Below are 18,144 nucleotides of genomic sequence, written 5' to 3'. Positions count from 1 at the left end.
TTTACTAATTAATGGTACATGTAAATCTAAATAGAATCATAATCTAATCAATTACAAAATCCCTACTTTGCAACAAAATCATATTTTACAAATAATTAATTGTACTCTAAATCAACCATGTTATAATAATAATAATATTAAACAGAAATTTAAAATTTTTGAGGTTTGAGTTATTAATATGATTATGATCTAAGAATATGAAACAATTAGAAGAGGAGTACTAAAAAAAGTTAGTAACTGTCATATTGAAATACAAAATAATAGGCTAGCCTTAGAGAAACACATGTAAAACGTACAAGTAGCGTGTTCTACAAGCTAAAACACTAATGTACAAACGATGTTAATCTGTTAATCCCACAGCTGTTCCTCTATTTGTTCATTTCTTTTACAACACAACCTGTGCAATATAAAGCCTTGTTAAAAGAAATGCTTGAAATTAACTATAACAAAGGCAATATTGTTTTTAATATTCATAGTGTATCCATCAATAATATTTTTTACAATAAAGAAGTGATTTAATAATGATAGTCAATGTAAAAGTATTATAAGTATGAGTCAAATATGGTCAAATTAACTGTGCGGTTCTCCAATTAAAGACCAAAGTTCCAAGCAGACATTTCTGGCAAAGAAAACTAATTTACAGATGAATTTTTAAAAACTGCCTAATATTATTTATGTATCATACAAAATTTGTCTATTAATAGTTTGGTTTTGCAGGAAAAAGCCAGCTTCCAGTCAAATATATTAAATAACAAGAATAGTCTAACCTAACCAAGTTGCAATTCATAAAGCAACAAACAAACTAGATATTTAAATACAGATTAGAATTTGCTGTGCAAGGAGCCTTTTTCAACCACAGATTGAAAAAAGATCACATATTTTCATGTTTTAAAGAGCACAACAAATTCTATATTCAAGTGTCTGTTTTATGTGTTTGTATGTCTAAAAAAAGTTGTATCACACTCCAATTTGGAAAAAATCAATTCCATCTAATCGCTAATTATCAATTTTAATGTCTGTTCTCATACAATTTCTTAAAACTTTCCCAAAGTAATGCACTGGAAATACGGCCAAATTACATCAAGTTTCGTTGAAAACTTAAAAAAAGTATCATTTTTACTGGAATAGTTGTCAAATATACTGATACAGTTAGTAGTTAATTGCTCTAACTTTAATATTTTTATTTTCGTTAGTTTTATTTTCCAATAAACAGAAGTAACACTGTTTATGTGCCACTAGTGGTCATAAATGTGTTAAATGTAAATTATTTTGTATTTTATGAATCGTTCTCACATTAAGGTACCTATTCTGACTTATTGATCAAGTTTATTTCTAACACGCCACAATTTAAATACTCCTAAAACTGGATGGTTTATCATGAATTTCTGCATTGGTGACATAGTTGTATTTTGACTGTTACTCACTTGGAAGATGGAGGCTCCATACGGTGTACGCCAAGCGTTGAGGAGGTTGTCCTTGCCCGTAGACACGAACCACTTTCCACATGCAGCGAACCGCAGAGACAGCACGCAGCTCTCGTGGAGGTGCAGCTGGTACTTGTCTGGCTTGAGGGCGTGTAACACCTCAACATTACTATTCTCCATGCCCACAGCCAACCATTCACCCGTCGGACAGTAACCTAGTGAGAATATCTGAAACATACGATATTATGTTGATATACGTGTAATGTTGACAATAATTCAACGCAGAGATAAATAAAAGAGGTTTGCTACTACTCAGGTTGTAAAAGAGGTTATAAACTGATTTTAACTCTTTTGGCACATCAGATTTGCTTGACATGCTGATTGACGACTAATTAATAATTAATTTATCTTGTGGCTCAGGAGCATTGACTTGATTGGGGAAAATTCATAAACATATACCATAATATGCATACTGACGTATTGTTCCTCAATGGAAAAAGTTGTTCAAGAATAGCCAATTAATGTAATAATTTCTGTAACTGTAATTTGTTTTAAAACGTTCAATCCTGATGACAATACAGTATAGGGATATTTTTAAGCTGCCAAATGTTTTACTATTTAATCATAAATCGTAATTATCACTATTTTAAATGTTTATATAGATGTCTAAAAACACCAATTCGACCTTGGTTTCTAGAAATCAGTTTTCAAATTATTGATTATTTTTTAATGTTTGCAAGTTCAATGTCATCTGATTCATTGTCAGCTGTTCTGATTATATGACTCAATTGTCACTGTTTTCTCACGTTTCTATATCTTTTATCTGACTGGGATTCCCACTTATTTCTCACATCTTTTCACTATTATTATTTGGAAGATGAGTGAGTTTGAGATTACGATGTGTCAACACCTCTAGATGACGTCACAGTGTCGTCAGAAGGATACAAAAAATTTATACCACTGAAATATTACAATTATTTCAATGATTACTATTATTTAACAATGTTTAATAAACTCAATAGACAATTACAAAAGATAAACAAAACAAACATGTGAATTTACTTTCATAGTTTAGGTCTAAAGTACTGAACCTTAACATTTCCATAAGCATTTTAGGTATGCTAATAATGCACCAAATGAAAGTTGAATTACATTTTTGTTTATTGTTCCAGTTTTATTTTACTTTTTACATATAATATAGAATTGATTTTATATCAAGCAGAACATCATTTTAAATCTATGCTCGTGATAAAATATAACTGTGTGTTCCCTAGTTGTATTTACAAACAAACATGTGAGCCTAAAGCACTCATATTTAATCTCGTTTTATATATTATGCAAATCTACAACCGTTTATACTCAAAGCTTCAGAGGACAGCAGATCAATAAAAGGTAGGAAACAAACCCCACCAAAGGATGTGGCAGAATATTAAAACTGTATCAGTCATTGCGGGTTATCAATTAAACATGGAAAAGCGATTAATTAACTGCAGGTTTACTAAGTAATTAAACATCCCACATGCACATTAGCACAGCGGACTGTAAAACAACCAATGGCAAGAGAGGATGCCAATAATGGACCAATAAGGGGGGGAGATAATGCGGTACAGCATTTCATCACTAATGTAAACAATAAATAACCAATTGCAATATCGGACTTTGTCAGTGATTAATACTCTGTAAATTGCCACGCTTTCCATTTGCTCTGAGCTTACGCTATTATGTATGTAATGGATCCATTACACTCTTTCCAATAACACTGTGCAGAGAAACGTTACGAGGATAATTCATAATCAGAGAATCTGCTTTACGCGATCATTATTTAAGACTGTTCCCTTGTTGTTTACACTTCAAGAACACTTTCAATGAGTTTTAAGTCACTGTGATAATTTAAATCTAAAATAAGTAGGCATAGTAATAACTACTTTAATACTAAGTAATTGATTGTTGAAGTTGTGCAAAAATTTGCAGAACTGTAGACCTAGCAAATGTTTCTAAAAAAACATTTTCCCCAATTTTACTATTGATTGAATTGTGAGGGGAAATTGAAATGCATTAATAAATAATTTAATGTTTAGAAATGATTAATAAATTCTAATCTGAATCCTAATTAAATAATTGTGTTTTTGTACTTTGTATATACAATTCCATTTCATTGATGCATGGTAATCTCCCTAGATCACACTCACTTACATATACACATACATAAGTAATGAGTCATTAATATTTTGAAATTTTTATAAAAGTGTAAATATTATATGACCGAGGAGCACAACGTTATAATTTGATATTTTACTAAACAAATAAAATTGTTTCCATACGATTTATAGTGGTTTTTTGTTTAAAAATTGATAAAAATTTACTGTATGAATTTGAGGATAAACTATCCACGGAAGTAGTAATTCTAAATTGATTACACTCGGTTGGTACAGACCTTGGCTGTATTAGATAGGGTAATCAACACGGAGATGATTCTCCACTATCATTACCCTTTGTTCTTGAATATCTTGATACTGTAATGGTTGTTACACCCTTCTCCATCCCTCCCCTGAAGTCAAGTTTAGATTGTCGGATCGTTTGCAATCGTCCTGGTACATTCAGAACTTCGTAATAAATATACAATCCTAAAAACTGATTTGATTACTGACGATATTTTATTTTTGAGTAAAGTTAGTTCCTGAAATTTGTTACTTTATTTTGTGTCTAGATGTACTTTTTTTAGTTTATTTTCTTTTCAATGAGAGAGTGATATCTTTTGTTTTAAACAAGGACTTTTGTCAAATTAGTTGGTAATTTAAAACAAATCCCAGGATGGTTTACTTCTAGCTGGTCTGTACCCAGTAGAACCTACACTGGGTACACCAAAAACTGTTGTGATCTGGGCACCCCAAAGGATGTCCAGAAGCGATAGATCACTAACTGCAGATGTTGAAATATTAGGGTAAAGAGCTGGTAGGTAAGTCTATACACTAAACTGTGGAGGATGACTTATGGAGTGGGTGGAGCTTCCTTAATGTTAAAGACTGAACGATTCAAAAATTCCCTTGACTGACCTGTGAGGAGAAGTCATGCTGCTGTAGCTGGCGACCCTCACGGAGATCCCACGAGCGTACCGTGTTGTCCAGACCACCCGTCCAGAGCTTTGTGCCATCAGCTGAGATGTCGATGCAGGATGCACCATCCGTGTGGCCCTGGAACTGACGGACCAGCGTCTGGTTGTGGAGGTCCCACACAGCGATGTTCCCATCTGAACAGCAGCTGAAGCACACCTGCAAAGGTACCAACAATTAGAAAAGTTGCCTTAAGGTTTGCCACCTGCTACTGACCAAATTGGAATTGCTATGAAAAGAGTTTGGCAAACTTGGTAGTATCTCACATATTTCCATACAAATGGGAAATTCTTGTTCTTGTGCTCTCTGTTTTTTTTAGTCCCTCCACTGTTATCTTTAAAAAGTATAGTAACATTTTGAAAGCGGCTCTTGTAGTTTTACAGAACACCAAAACTCTGAAAGAACGCAATCTGTAGTTTTACACGATTGTTTCATCTAAATTATATTGCGTAATCCATCATTTTAACAGCAACACAATTCCCTGCTAGAATGCTCGTGAAATATTGCATCAATGTATTGACAAAGCCAAAATTGTTGGCAGATATTGTTTGGTATTAAATATGTGTAAAATATTGTTTATTAACACTTAGTAAAAAAGCTATTTTTTATAATGTAATTTTCAACAGATTTCACAATTTTTATAATCATTAGACAGACGAAAGCAAGAGGAATAAAGGAAAGCTTTTTGTACACATTTAAAATTGGTTATTTATTATTACTTGAAAATCACTAAAAATAATCAGGATAATACAAATTTTAAAAAAAAGGTTCAAAGAAACAAAGAGAAACCAATAATTATTATGAGTTTTTATAAATATTATTATTAGAATATAAATCATGATTTAATTTATCTGCACAATAAAAGAATAAAGCATAGTCTTATTGTGCATATTAAGAAACTTCAATATTATCAGTAAAATCATGTAATCAATTGATCATTAATAAGAATAGCAGAATAGGCATAGCTGCTGCAGTACTGAATGACTAAAATCCAAAAAAAGGCCACATTCATAATATTTCATTGAAATATTTTTCAAGAAACATACTGGAACCTACCTTGGAATCGGGGCTGATAGCTAAAGCATAGCAGGCTGGTGCACTTGACGTCAACTCTGCCTTTATCCTAGGTGTAGGTGACGCCAAATCCCAAATACTTAGGTTACTAGCCTCCCCTCCAACTATCAGCGTCCGTCCATCCGGTAGCAGTTTCACTGACCTAATGTAGTTGTCCCTTTGCTGAAACACACATCAAAGTAGGTGAAAAATAGGTTTAGGTTATTATATATCACTATTAAAATATCATGAAGTTGAATAAAATTAATTTAATTCATTGCAGTTAATCTTACCAGGCAGTCCAGTTGGCTGACAGGGCTCTTGGTGCCGGGCTGGCTGATGTCCCACACTTTGACACAACCCTTACCGCCTGTGTAGACGTATTTGGTGGGGTTACTGATAGTCACAGCGCAGACAACTTCGCCATGACTCAGAGTGTTGATCTGCCTCGCATGTCTTGGGATGCCGGGTCCGATCAGCGCATCGGGGGGAAACGGCACAGGTTGCATTTGTCCTTCAGCACTTACGTGAAAGGAATATGCACTGTGAACAATTGTCAATTTGGTTACATTAGGTTAGATTATGTTATGTTAGGTTAGGTTAGTTTATTTCATTCCATTTTAATTTAAGTAATTCAATTTATATGTGAATCGTAAGTATTTTAAATCATAAAGATGTTTATTCTCCATTTTGTGAACCAAATGTGTTAATATTTCTAACAATATTTTTAATTTATAGCACAATCTTTATGATGAAAAGGGTCATTTTTTGCAGTACATAAGCTAGTGATGTATTAAATAATTTTCTCTTTAAATACTGGTTTACTTGAACTAATGACAATCAAACTTCTTTCCTTAAATATCATAAATTGCTAATTAAGTAATTGTGATTATAATTATCATCTTTGCACTAGAGACACAGTTAATTTGCCTGGTTCACATAAAGACTGTATGGTTGCAAAATAATTTAATAAACTATAATACATAAATTAATGATACTTACGGTTTACCACCAGGAATCCCACCGAGGGCAGGTCCTAAAGGCGCTCTCATTTGTGAATGAGGGTCGTAACCAACCTGCAACAAGGATTAAAATTTTGATTTTTTTTCAATTCCGATAACATTGCAAAGTAAAAAAATGGTGCAGTTATTAATCACATGGTTTCAAACTCTACTAAAGTAATTAGTCTTAAGACCAGAAACTTCTTATATTCCACTTCTGTAGAAATCAACCAACAGCAAATAAGGTACTAACCAGTGGAGGGCGGGGGTAGCTGTTGAGGGCAGGCGGCAGATTGTTGTGGAGAGCCCCATATGCCCCCGCTTGTAGTTCGTGTGGCCCTGCTCCCGTCAGATAGTGAGGTGGGTACTGCGCTGCTGAAACAACATGCTTTTATAAAGATACATGTAACGCACCAAAACATTAAACAGTATATCCGAAAGGTGGTCCAATCGATGTGTTGATATGATTAAAAAGAAATTGTTACATAAAGTTGAAATTGTGTTATATTTTGGAGATATCAAATTAGGTTAGGTTAAAAAGTTAAAGATGCTGATATTAAATTTCAACTATAGGAAATCAATTTACCACTTTGCTTCTTTTCTATGTGCTTTAGTTTTTGTGTATCAGTATCAATCAGATCTTTCTGAACATTTGTCCTTTTTTTTACAATAATTAACCGCAAACAAATACACAGATACACTGGTTGCAAACTTACACTCTTTTTATTTTATCATTTTTTTATTTCACGGTAAAGACCATTTTTACAATATATAAGACAATTTAGTAGCAAAATGGATCATCAATGCTAAATAAGTACACAAAAAAGAAAAACTTACTCTACAAAAACAAATATTGTCCAAAGGTTTTTGTAGGTTAGGGATGCAGTATAATGTATTATAGACGATTCAGTTTAAATTTTAAATGTTTAATAAATTTCATGTCCTTTGACTTTTCAAGACATTTCACTGAAATCTGTATTAAGATTAACCTTCATGAAGGGCTAGTACTGTGCAACGTATGGGGTTACTGGAACTTTTTATTTGACAACAGCTCTCTGTTGAAACCACGAAACCAAGTCTCACTGTCTTCCATATCTTGTCTTAGCTACTGCATCAAAGATAACTCGCAGGTTGTACGAAATCATTTGTGTTTTGATTATATTTAGGCAAGTGTTTTACTCACCTAACGTGGGGGGTTTGACAAGAGGTTTAAGGCCACTGGCGCCTGCCGTACTGCTGCCACTGCCACCACTAGTTGGCGTAACCGACTTGCTGATGGGTGTCGTCGGCTTCTCTTCCATCTTCTTGGTGGAAGGGGTGCTGGCATTGGACGATGTGCCACTCCTAGGGCTGAACATTAAGAGGTTAAGTTAGATTAGTTCAAAATTGAATAATACAGATTAAATAGCAACTAAACCTAGCTCACTTCAGAATTTTGAGCAAATTCACTAATTTATAATTTGATAAATTAAAAAAAGGATTTTTTTGGTACTCTCTTACCTGTGAGGTCCAACATGCTCTTTTTTCGGTGCTAATTTTTCTAGGCCATTCTCTCTAGGTGAGGCAGTTCCGTTTGGGGGTGAAACAGGATCCTAAAATAAAATTAAAATAATTTAAATACTCTTAAAATTAAGATAATTCCTCAGTAATTAAAGTAAAGATTTTGTTATAATCCAAATTACATTCTCATTTGGCAGAATAAATTTACGTTATTTTTAATGACATTCTAAAGAAAGGTAAATGCATTATTAACTCTACACTCTGTGACATCTGTAATAATGATTCAATATGCAAAATAATATGTACTAAACAATGTAAGGCACTTGTACACTACATTACCATAAGAAGCCAAACAAATAACAAAGAAAGATATTTTATCACAAATCATTGTATATGTTATAAATTGTTCAAAAACAAAATTCAAAGTTCAATTGTAAAAAAGCTTTTTTCACAATTCAATGCAACAACATCAAAACATGCAAACATAATTGAAATAAGAATAGAATCACTAATATGCAATCTTACTGGTAAAATAAATTAATAACAAAGAAATCAAACAGGTAAATTTTAACGTTTTTAGATTTTTGAAAAGTAAAATATTTAGTTATATGTAATAATCATACAAAATTGAATTAAGCCTTATTACTATTTAATAGATCTGTGTTGCATTGATTCAGTTGGAGTGCTTTAATTAGTGTGCTTGTTCATTTCGATCTAGCGATGATTTGATCTACTGACCTCGCTTGCATCATCCACAACTAAATCTTGGTCACTCTTCTCTCCATCACTGGCCTGGACAGAAAAAACATTACGTTTTAGAATTTGGCCACTTCCGGATAAACTATTTCCAGTTTTCAAGTGTAAAAACATTTGTTCTCCTACAACATATGAATGTACTTTTTTAATTTTGGTGTGTTTTAGGAGGAAAATAACTCTTGGTGTTACTTTTTAAATATTGTAAAAGTTGTAATAAAATATAAACTCGGGCTCAATTTTTCCACTCAGGATTTTTTTCAAAGTTGGCAGTATACATATCATGCTACACAAAATTTTAAATTATAAGTGCTGCCACATAAGTATTTAAAACGAGTTTCGTAGATGGGAAGAAACTGATTTCAAAAGTTATTATGTATAATGCACTAAAAAATAAGAAAAACATATTAAGCCTAATCAGTATTAAAGTATGAGTTAGGTTTCAATTTATTGTAGACAAAATCAAAAAGTCAGTTAGGATAATATTCCATGATTGTACAACGGTGTAATTCCAAACTTTAAACAGAGATACTTGATAATATAATTTATCCTTTTTAATCTTTGTTTGTCTTTGACATTTGTTGGTGAAAGTGAAGACACTGTTTAATTAATTACACATCAGTATACTTCACTACTTGCTGTTACATCAGCTAACGCTTATTATAAGTTGTGGAACCCAACTAGTTTGAACATTACTACTTGATTATGAACTCAGTATGGTCCAATTGCGGAATCAAACTTGTGTCGGAATCAAACTTGTGTCGTTATTCAACAAAATTAAGCGATTACGAGAATCAATTTGGTTGAGAGACTTGAGTATGTATTCAGAAATAATCACATTCGTATTAACCCTCTCCTCCCCCCTCCCATTATAGCGCACATGATTCGGATTTTCTAGTCAGCACAAAACCTACTCAAAGCTACTTTGTTTAAAAGCCTTTAAACAAAAGTGGGCGTGTGAAATGAAACTGCCTCTCTTGATCCTTGCTCTTCATGAGCCATCAAATAAACCTAAAACTGGAAGCGGAAAATTAAGCTGATTGCTCACGCACAATAATTATAAATTATTTACGTGAGGAAGGAATTTATAAAATAATCTACACATGAACTAAAATTATCAATGTTATTACAGAAATAATTATATTAATCAGCATTTTTGCTTTGTAACTCCAGTAAGAAGATTAGGTTTTTTTTTATCAGTTTAAATGTAAATAACAGCGGTGGGTTTACAATATTTTTATAAAATTTCAAATATCATTGAATCACAATTAAATAAAATAATATACGAGTGTTAGTAATTTGTCATAATTTTATACGATTAACAACATTTTGGATTAGGCGTAAATATATTCCATAGCAAAATGTATTTTTACTATTGTAAAAAATACATTATTTATTATTCACACAGTCCAAGTAATTTAATGTTTGTAAATTACGTCATTCTATAACATTCTCACAATAAAAATTGTTCCCGTTAAAACAAGTATTGTTTAGTGGAAATAACAATGTTTTCTCAACATAAACAAGTCATCTAGCCTATTATAATTATTTTTATTTTCAAATTACTAATTTATACAAACCATTAAATTATAATATATTCTAAATATAGGTTTAATGTTGATTGTACAATATTATTTATCCATAAACAACTATTTTATTGTCCAAGTAATGTATTGTAAAATTATTTACATTCCGCAAAAAAGTCCCTTAAAAATAAAAACAAAAAAATAAAAACGAAATAAATATATTCTAGCAAGGAAATCATTGTATCGCTTATACATGTAATCAAAGGAAATAAAACTAATTAGTAAACAAATGTCACATACAACGTCTAAATAGTAAATAAAAAATTGCATAGCAACAACACCAATTACAGCAAATAAAAATTTGAACTTAAATAATCATTCAATTTTATAAAAAATGGTAAACAACTTACATGACAGTCTTTTTCTTCTTTCTTCAGTTTTTTATGTTCCTGTTCAACAGGACTTCTTGGTCGGTACTTTTCCCTTTCCGCAGGAGATATTGAATTTCTCTGCAAAAAAATAAAATTAATTAATTTTATTCAAAAGTAATTTATTTTAACACATTTTAGCTTAAACAGAACTAAGTATGGCAAATAGAAGAAATGATTAGGCATTTAACAATGTGGACTGTGGAATAAATCCCTTGCTTTGTTTTTAGTTGGATTCCATTTCTTGGAACTCATTGTCTCTGACGTAAATGAAGAGAAGGAGTGACGAAACTGTTCTTGACAAAGTGCCAGCAAAAATTAAACCTCAAGCGACACAAAACAAACTGAGAAAGTGACGAAAATGTGTTTAGGCTTTCGTCACAACATGTCAGATATTCTTGGGTAAACAATAATTAAGTATACAATCACTAAACTACAGTTGAAAAATTGGCAATCATCCAGCATTTGATAAGGGGTATGTATAATTTTCAATTAAATTTACTGACAGTCTCAGGCATCTTATAGCTCAAAATGTTTTGATTACCGTACTTAAGAAGTTTCTTTGTAAATTCGAAACAATAATATGTAAAATGAAGCTAGTATACGCAAGTTTAAAACTAGAGATTTCTATTAATCGAAATTTAAAAATAGACTAATAGATATGTTTTAAATTAAAATAAAGATTACTAAAAAATTACCGTTTTAGTGAGAAACCAACAATAATTATTAGTTATAATAATATTGTTAGACTATAAATTGCTTTGGTTCCGCTTCAGGTTACGCCGGCAGGCCTACTTTGAGGTTAGGTTTAGGAGATCTGTGTGATTAAATATAAAAGGAGATGGTAGTTCACAAGCAGCATAACAAGCTACCTTCTCGATTCATTTCATAAAATAAATTCGTCTTGGCGGACAATATAATTAGACATAATTTTGTGTTTAAAGCTTAGATTAGCATTAACTTAAAATATAATTGTACAATATATTTTGTACTTTTCTATTTATTGTTTTTACGTTAATATCCTATCGCAGCTATTCTGAAGACTTGATACAGTTTAGTGCTTTTATGAAATTAAAATTAATTTTAAAACATTTCTGTTTCAGACCATTTTTAATAGTTGCTCAAGTCGAAGCCAACTAAAAAAACACGAAAACCTATTTGTTTAAATTATTCAGTTGCAATACTTTATGCAAATGATCATGATCCACTTTAAATACAGTCTTCGTTAAACAAATTCACTTTTGTACTTGAGTAAATAAACAGATATAAAAACAATCCGAACTGAAATTACTAATCAAAACGTTTTAAAATCGTCGAATAGTAAAAATATTGTTGCAATACAATTCTAATCAAATCTCAATCACAAAATACACACGGACAAAAAAACTGTATTGGTTTCAAACTCGCAATCGTGTTTACAATAAAATCCTTTGTGCCGCGTTCGTCGAATTTTCGCCGCGTAGAAAAACAAATCAAGACTCCCTCGACCATAAATGTTATTTGCCTTGGAAACAAGTTCTCCATTTTGTTCTGCTGTTTTTTCAACCGTTCAGTCGGAAAAGCGAGGATTGTTTGAGCTGCAGCAATATCACTCTGTTCAGTTGGCAACAGTGGTTGGTGGTAACCGACTCGGCTCTGTCGTGGTAACAGTGTAGCCAACATCGGCATAACACCGTCTACCAGACCCAGTTAGTACAATTGAGCGTTTTTTATTCAGTTTACATTGTTTCATTTCTGTTTTCTGTTTGGAATACGATATTTACTTTTTTAAACCATTTATTCTTTTAATAGATTATAAATATAATAACGTAAATATGCATTGATAGCGATAAATGAATGTGCGTTTTGAATGGGGGAGGATTTTCGTTTTGCGTCACGTAACGTCACGTCACGCTTGTTCGCTCTGTAGCCGCTAGGGGCTGGACTATTTAATTTCTTATTTCGGAAATACAAGATTGTAGTGAAAATGATAACGACCAAAATAATTGAAAGGCAGAAATAATTACTATATTTTTACTATATATTCTAAATATGAAATTATGGATTTATAATAACTGAAATAAGAAATAAACATTCTGGAATAAAATCTTGCTAAATATCTTGTTTTTCCATATATTTCTGTACTATGTTTTTACCGCTTGACATTGTTAACTATAATTTATCTAACTATTAAATGTCAATTAATAGTGTTGACGTTTCTTCAGCAAAATCTATATTAGAATCTGTTTTTAAGTCATTTATTTTTTAAGTGAATGTAAGATAAGGCCCAATGCAATTGAGTAATGTTTATAATTTTAATAAACAGGATTAAATTACACTACGGCTTTGTTTACTAGAAAATACCTAATCAGTTTATCTTTGTATTATTAAATCATCCATTATCAATAAAGAACTAAGTAAGGAATTTGTTTGTCTCCTGTTTTAACGTTTAAGTATGTTTATTAGTAGCAGAGGAGGTCTGTCTTACAGATTGTAAACAATAGATGATGAAATCATAATAAATGTTTTCGCCAACGTTAAAGAATAATTATTTTATTTGCCCAATTGCGACTGACCTCCCGGGTCAACAAGCCGGGGCCGGCAGACCACCAGCAGTTTTGTTCACCTCGACTATTGCCGGTTTGCCAATATTTGTTGGCTGTACAATTTATTTGCCAACGCCATTATTTGGTTCCCAAACATTTGCCCGCTGTATTTTCCCTTCCCTTTTGTCCTGCGGCCATATTTGTACAGCTCTTACTGGCCCGGTCCGCGTTTTTATTATCATTTTCATCTCATGGAAAGCTGACCAAACTCTCAAACAAAGCGGGAGCCGTTGTAAAATAAGTTCATTTCCGTCCGCATTGTTTTTATAAGCTTTTATAAGTTTTTACAAACAGAATGGGATGTCTTATCTTTCCGAATTTAAACGATCTTTACTGTCCTTGAAAACCCCTGAATATCAATGATCCTAAAATACATGTTACATAAATAGAACTATTTAACAAATAATACTGCATATACTAATGGTAGTATTTATAATCTCAATATTTCGTAAGCGACAGCAAAAAAGTAATAATTTCGGTTTTGGGGATTTTGTATTGACAACGAAGAACGAATCAAAATTGAATTTGATGAAACAGCGAAAACACATCCAACATATATTATTTTCAGTATCATGTAATACAATATACAGTTATTTTCACCGATTAATAATTCTTCACCTAATATATGTTGCCATAATACACGTATTGGTTCATTATTACGCAACAGTATTAATAATGTATCTAATTTACAACACTGTTACGTAATATATTTGTTTGTTTAAATTACAACCGGGCAACAAGAAGTTCTCTGTATAATCCTTTTACGCGACGAACCAAGTGACAAGTTACCCGCAGCAAACAGACAGACATAAGAGAGTAAATAATCAAAGTCCCGATCGGGCACTAAACGGTAATTTCATAATGCAATAAAACCCTGCAGAATACGGTAAACCGGTTGTACGCAACCATTATTCAAATCAGCTGATCTGTAAAGGTCGACCGGATATCAGCTGACGGCTGTAAACAGGTGTTGACACAGATCAGCTGATCGGAGCTTAGTTGTTTGTTGGCTTTCTCCGATTTGTTATTTTTCGCTGCCTTTCAGAAAGTCGTATTCATCAATAACTCACGAAGTGCCTCAGAAAGAAGAGAGGTGTGTTGATAAATAAAGACTATACTTCAAAATTGGTTTTACCATTTTCGGAATGTCTTGTTTTTGTTTTCTTTATCAGAACCCTCACGATATCATGTTTCAGTCAGCTGGATGTACGGTTAGTGCTGAAATGAAATGATAACAGGATTACTGACATTTTAGTTCGTTATGTGATATAACAGGAACAGGACGTTTCGACGACTGGTATCTGGCCCCTTCTTCCGGTGTTAAATTTTAAAGTATTACGTTATAAGCATACAAAAGTCCAACAGTTCAATCGCATTGCGATCAGTAATGTCGAACGAAATATTCCATGATTATCATTCTCCTACAGTACTAATTACATGAAATTACTTGCTATTATTACATCGGAAACGGATCCTTGAAATAAATACACTTATTGAAGGTATGAATATATATCGTACTTGAAACCGACCACTGAATGAATAACAAAAGATTTAAAATACCTGTATTCATACAGTGTACCCTAGTTTGATACGCTATGACTACGAATGAGATTCTATACGCTGTTTATACACGTTTTATATTGCGATAGCCCTTTAACGCGTATTTAAGTTATGACTACTAGAATTAACACATTCTTAACTATGATTAAAGATTGCCTAATCTTCAAACATTTCGGAATTTATACTTGTACCTTCCCATTTTGTTCCCTGATGAGAAATTAAGGAGGCTATATTTATGTGGAATTGGAACCACTTAGATACTAACCGCACTCAAATGTTGGCCTTCTGAGGACCGAACGAGTTTTATGACGACAATACTCGGTGAGTCAGTGACGTCACCAAACACTCCACTCCCCTCCTGCTCCTTCTTGAACAGCACGTGCGTGAATTGTAGACCTGCGCCATGAGCCACTAAAGGGCTACGGTCGGTGGTGCGTGCGGCGCGGGTAATGAATAAGCAATGTGCCCTCAGGGTGCAGTCGGTCGGCTACAGATAAACCGAATTAAGCAGCCTCCTCGTCGGGGGTTGCAGCCCAGAACGGGTGTGAGGATCTCTTGAAATTTATTCTACTAAGCCCCCCCTCCCCCTAATTATCCTGCCTGTATCGTGGTATGGCTTTATGACGATGACATCGTCATCAAGGTGTATGAACTTCCTTGATCCATATTCTGAAGAACTACTTAGTTAAAACTTTTTACACAAAATAAAATTAATTACTAATCAAATTATTCCACCCATTTAAAAATTGAAGTTATTACGTTCAAGTTGTACACTTTGAATACAGTACCATTAATGAATACGTCCAAATTATAAATTCTGTGTGAGGTAAATTCACCCTATTCGTGTTTCACGTTTTGTTTCCTATTTGGCAATATCGTGTTTTATCAAGCAAAGAATGCGTACATCCGTGGTAACACATTATGAATTGATCAATTACGAAGTTCTCCGTCAGAAAATTATAATTACTTATGTCGAAGTTGGAACAAAACTTCCAACTCAATTGGTTGATATCACTTTCTGCTGTAACACATTTTTATAGATCTCATCATTGTATGGGAAAAGCCTTTTGGGGTAACACTAAACGGAACAACCAAGCCGACAATATATCTTAATCCGTCGGGGAACAAACCACTTTGTATTTTGACAGGGCACTTTTGTCGACGACACGGCTTTTGACATATCGCTCTCCCCCTCAGGGGGGCACCCCTCCCTCCACGAGGTCCACCCACCCACTAACCCACATCCTTTCAGCCGGCTCTAATGAATACCTAACACAATAACCGAGGACGCTAGTTACACAGCGACATGTGGCGGGACGTAGCCTACTCTCCTAAATGAACCGATTTCACCCCTATTCGCTCCCCCTCGGGAAGGACCCTCGCCCTCGCAACGCCAATGTAGGGCCGGGTGTAGGGTGTAATGCGAGCGGGATGACAGCGGTGTTTTGCCGCTGGAGATTTGCGTTCGAGCAACCCAATTAGGGGATTAGCGATCTGTTTTGGCCTCGCCCTTCTCGAGTCACTTCAGTGTCGATTTGTGCAATCAGCTTCTTTCAAACCTCATTCAAAGCTTAAACCTCTTAGCGTTAATGCGGCTTTAGCAAGTGGTGTACCTCAAGGTACAGAACTGGCGACTACACTATTTATTTTTAATCGCATTTTAACAAACAATGGTATCGTCCAAATTGTGAATAAGGTAATTAAAAGACCTATGCGACCTTTAAAATGTTTCATTTACATAGACGGTTAAATAAATTAAAAACTGTAAAATGAAAATAAAAGAGAAAAACTTAATTAAAATTACCATAATACGGGGAAGATCCACGGAGTGGAAACAATCACGGCAGGCTGAACAGAAACGGCGATACAGTTGCCGCAAAACAGATAAGCAACAGTTAGGAGGCGACCGGGGTTGTAATTAGGGTAAAGAAAATAAACGAGGGTTAAAAAGCGCCGAGGCGGTGCAAAAGGGGGGAAAGGTATGAAAATATAAGTGTATAATTTACACTCGGGAGGGAATTTTTAAGCCTGGCGGGTTTGTTAAGGACGGGGAGTATCGACCACCCCTAGTCCTCCCCCCAAGCCCCGCCACTCGAAATAAAACCCCCCGGCTGCAATCCAGTTACGGTGCAAGAGTTCTGCATTCAATAAGCGACGGATTGAGAGAGAGCTAATTTATTCTTTAGTGTGCTTGTTAATAAAAGCTCGATTTATTGTTTCGCCCTCAGTGCGGGTGGAATGGAGTGTTGTTCACGCCTTAAATTGAACCCTCCTTTTTCCGTTCAGTCCCCAACAAAACGAGAGCAGTTTTATTGGTTTTTTGCAAGTTATTCGGATTAATTAAAACTTATTTTTTCGAAGATTATCGGTTCAGTTGGAATATAAAAAAACCTTAAGTAGAAAAAGATATATACTCGCCCACGAAGACACGAGAATCCTAACCATTTTACCGCAGAGCCCTTATTTTTGACCATCAATGATTTTGTATTCGGCAATCTTCTATCACAATGCGTGGTTAAATAACCACGGAATCGTCACCAAAGAGACAACTGGTAAGCCAAATATGTGTTGAACAATTCTGGCCGTCAAATATTTTTTATATTAATATATAGGTACACAGTGATAGAGTTTGAAGAAATGTTTTCATTTTGTATGTTTATGTTAAATTTCCAAAAGCAATCAAACGAAACAAAGCTTACAACGCAAAAGGTGTTTTAAAAAAATACTTCTGATGTACAACTAAAAACGATCATAATATCTACAACCAAAAATTAATAAAAAATCATTAAGCGTACATCTCGTTTTTACACTTTTAAAACGCCGCTAAATAAAGCCGTGTAGCTTTTGGCTCGTCCCACCGCTCCAAAGTAAATTTGAGGTATAAACCTAGCGGAGAACCAACAGAGAGGTATTTTTAGCGCCCGTGACCTAACATCGTTAAAATATCAAACGCAGCGGGGAAACGCGGTGAAACATCATTAACGAACGCCAAAGGGAGAAGGGCAAACGAACGAAATGAAGGTAATGTTTACAATTACTGGAGAACCTGTGTTTAGCTGGCGAACTGGGATTGTTGGCAAATAGAATGATTGTGTCAGAGCGAACACACACCACCCAGTAGAAACATAAAACATCGTGTACAACCGCCAAATAACGGCACAGCAAATACGCTGATTCCACATAGAGGCTGGTGACAGATGCGAC

The 18,144-nt window shown here is 33.8% G+C and overlaps 1 protein-coding gene across 1 annotated transcript in view; it reads right to left on the bottom strand.

The window, feature by feature from the left end:
• The window catches only part of LOC124365928 (transducin-like enhancer protein 4), a 193,365-nt gene that overhangs the window by 2,330 nt on the left and 172,891 nt on the right, over positions 1–18,144 (bottom strand). Inside the window, 10 exon segments of the mRNA XM_046822063.1 lie at positions 1,425–1,652; positions 4,478–4,693; positions 5,591–5,770; positions 5,881–6,130; positions 6,590–6,663; positions 6,842–6,963; positions 7,772–7,938; positions 8,089–8,180; positions 8,827–8,880; positions 10,778–10,876. Coding sequence (XP_046678019.1) covers positions 1,425–1,652; positions 4,478–4,693; positions 5,591–5,770; positions 5,881–6,130; positions 6,590–6,663; positions 6,842–6,963; positions 7,772–7,938; positions 8,089–8,180; positions 8,827–8,880; positions 10,778–10,876 — 1,482 coding nt within the window.

Source organism: Homalodisca vitripennis, chromosome 7, assembly GCF_021130785.1.
Source record: "Homalodisca vitripennis isolate AUS2020 chromosome 7, UT_GWSS_2.1, whole genome shotgun sequence".
Taxonomy (NCBI): domain Eukaryota; kingdom Metazoa; phylum Arthropoda; class Insecta; order Hemiptera; family Cicadellidae; genus Homalodisca; species Homalodisca vitripennis.
Note: the sequence above shows the minus strand (reverse complement) of the source record. Positions and strands in the feature narration are given on the sequence as shown.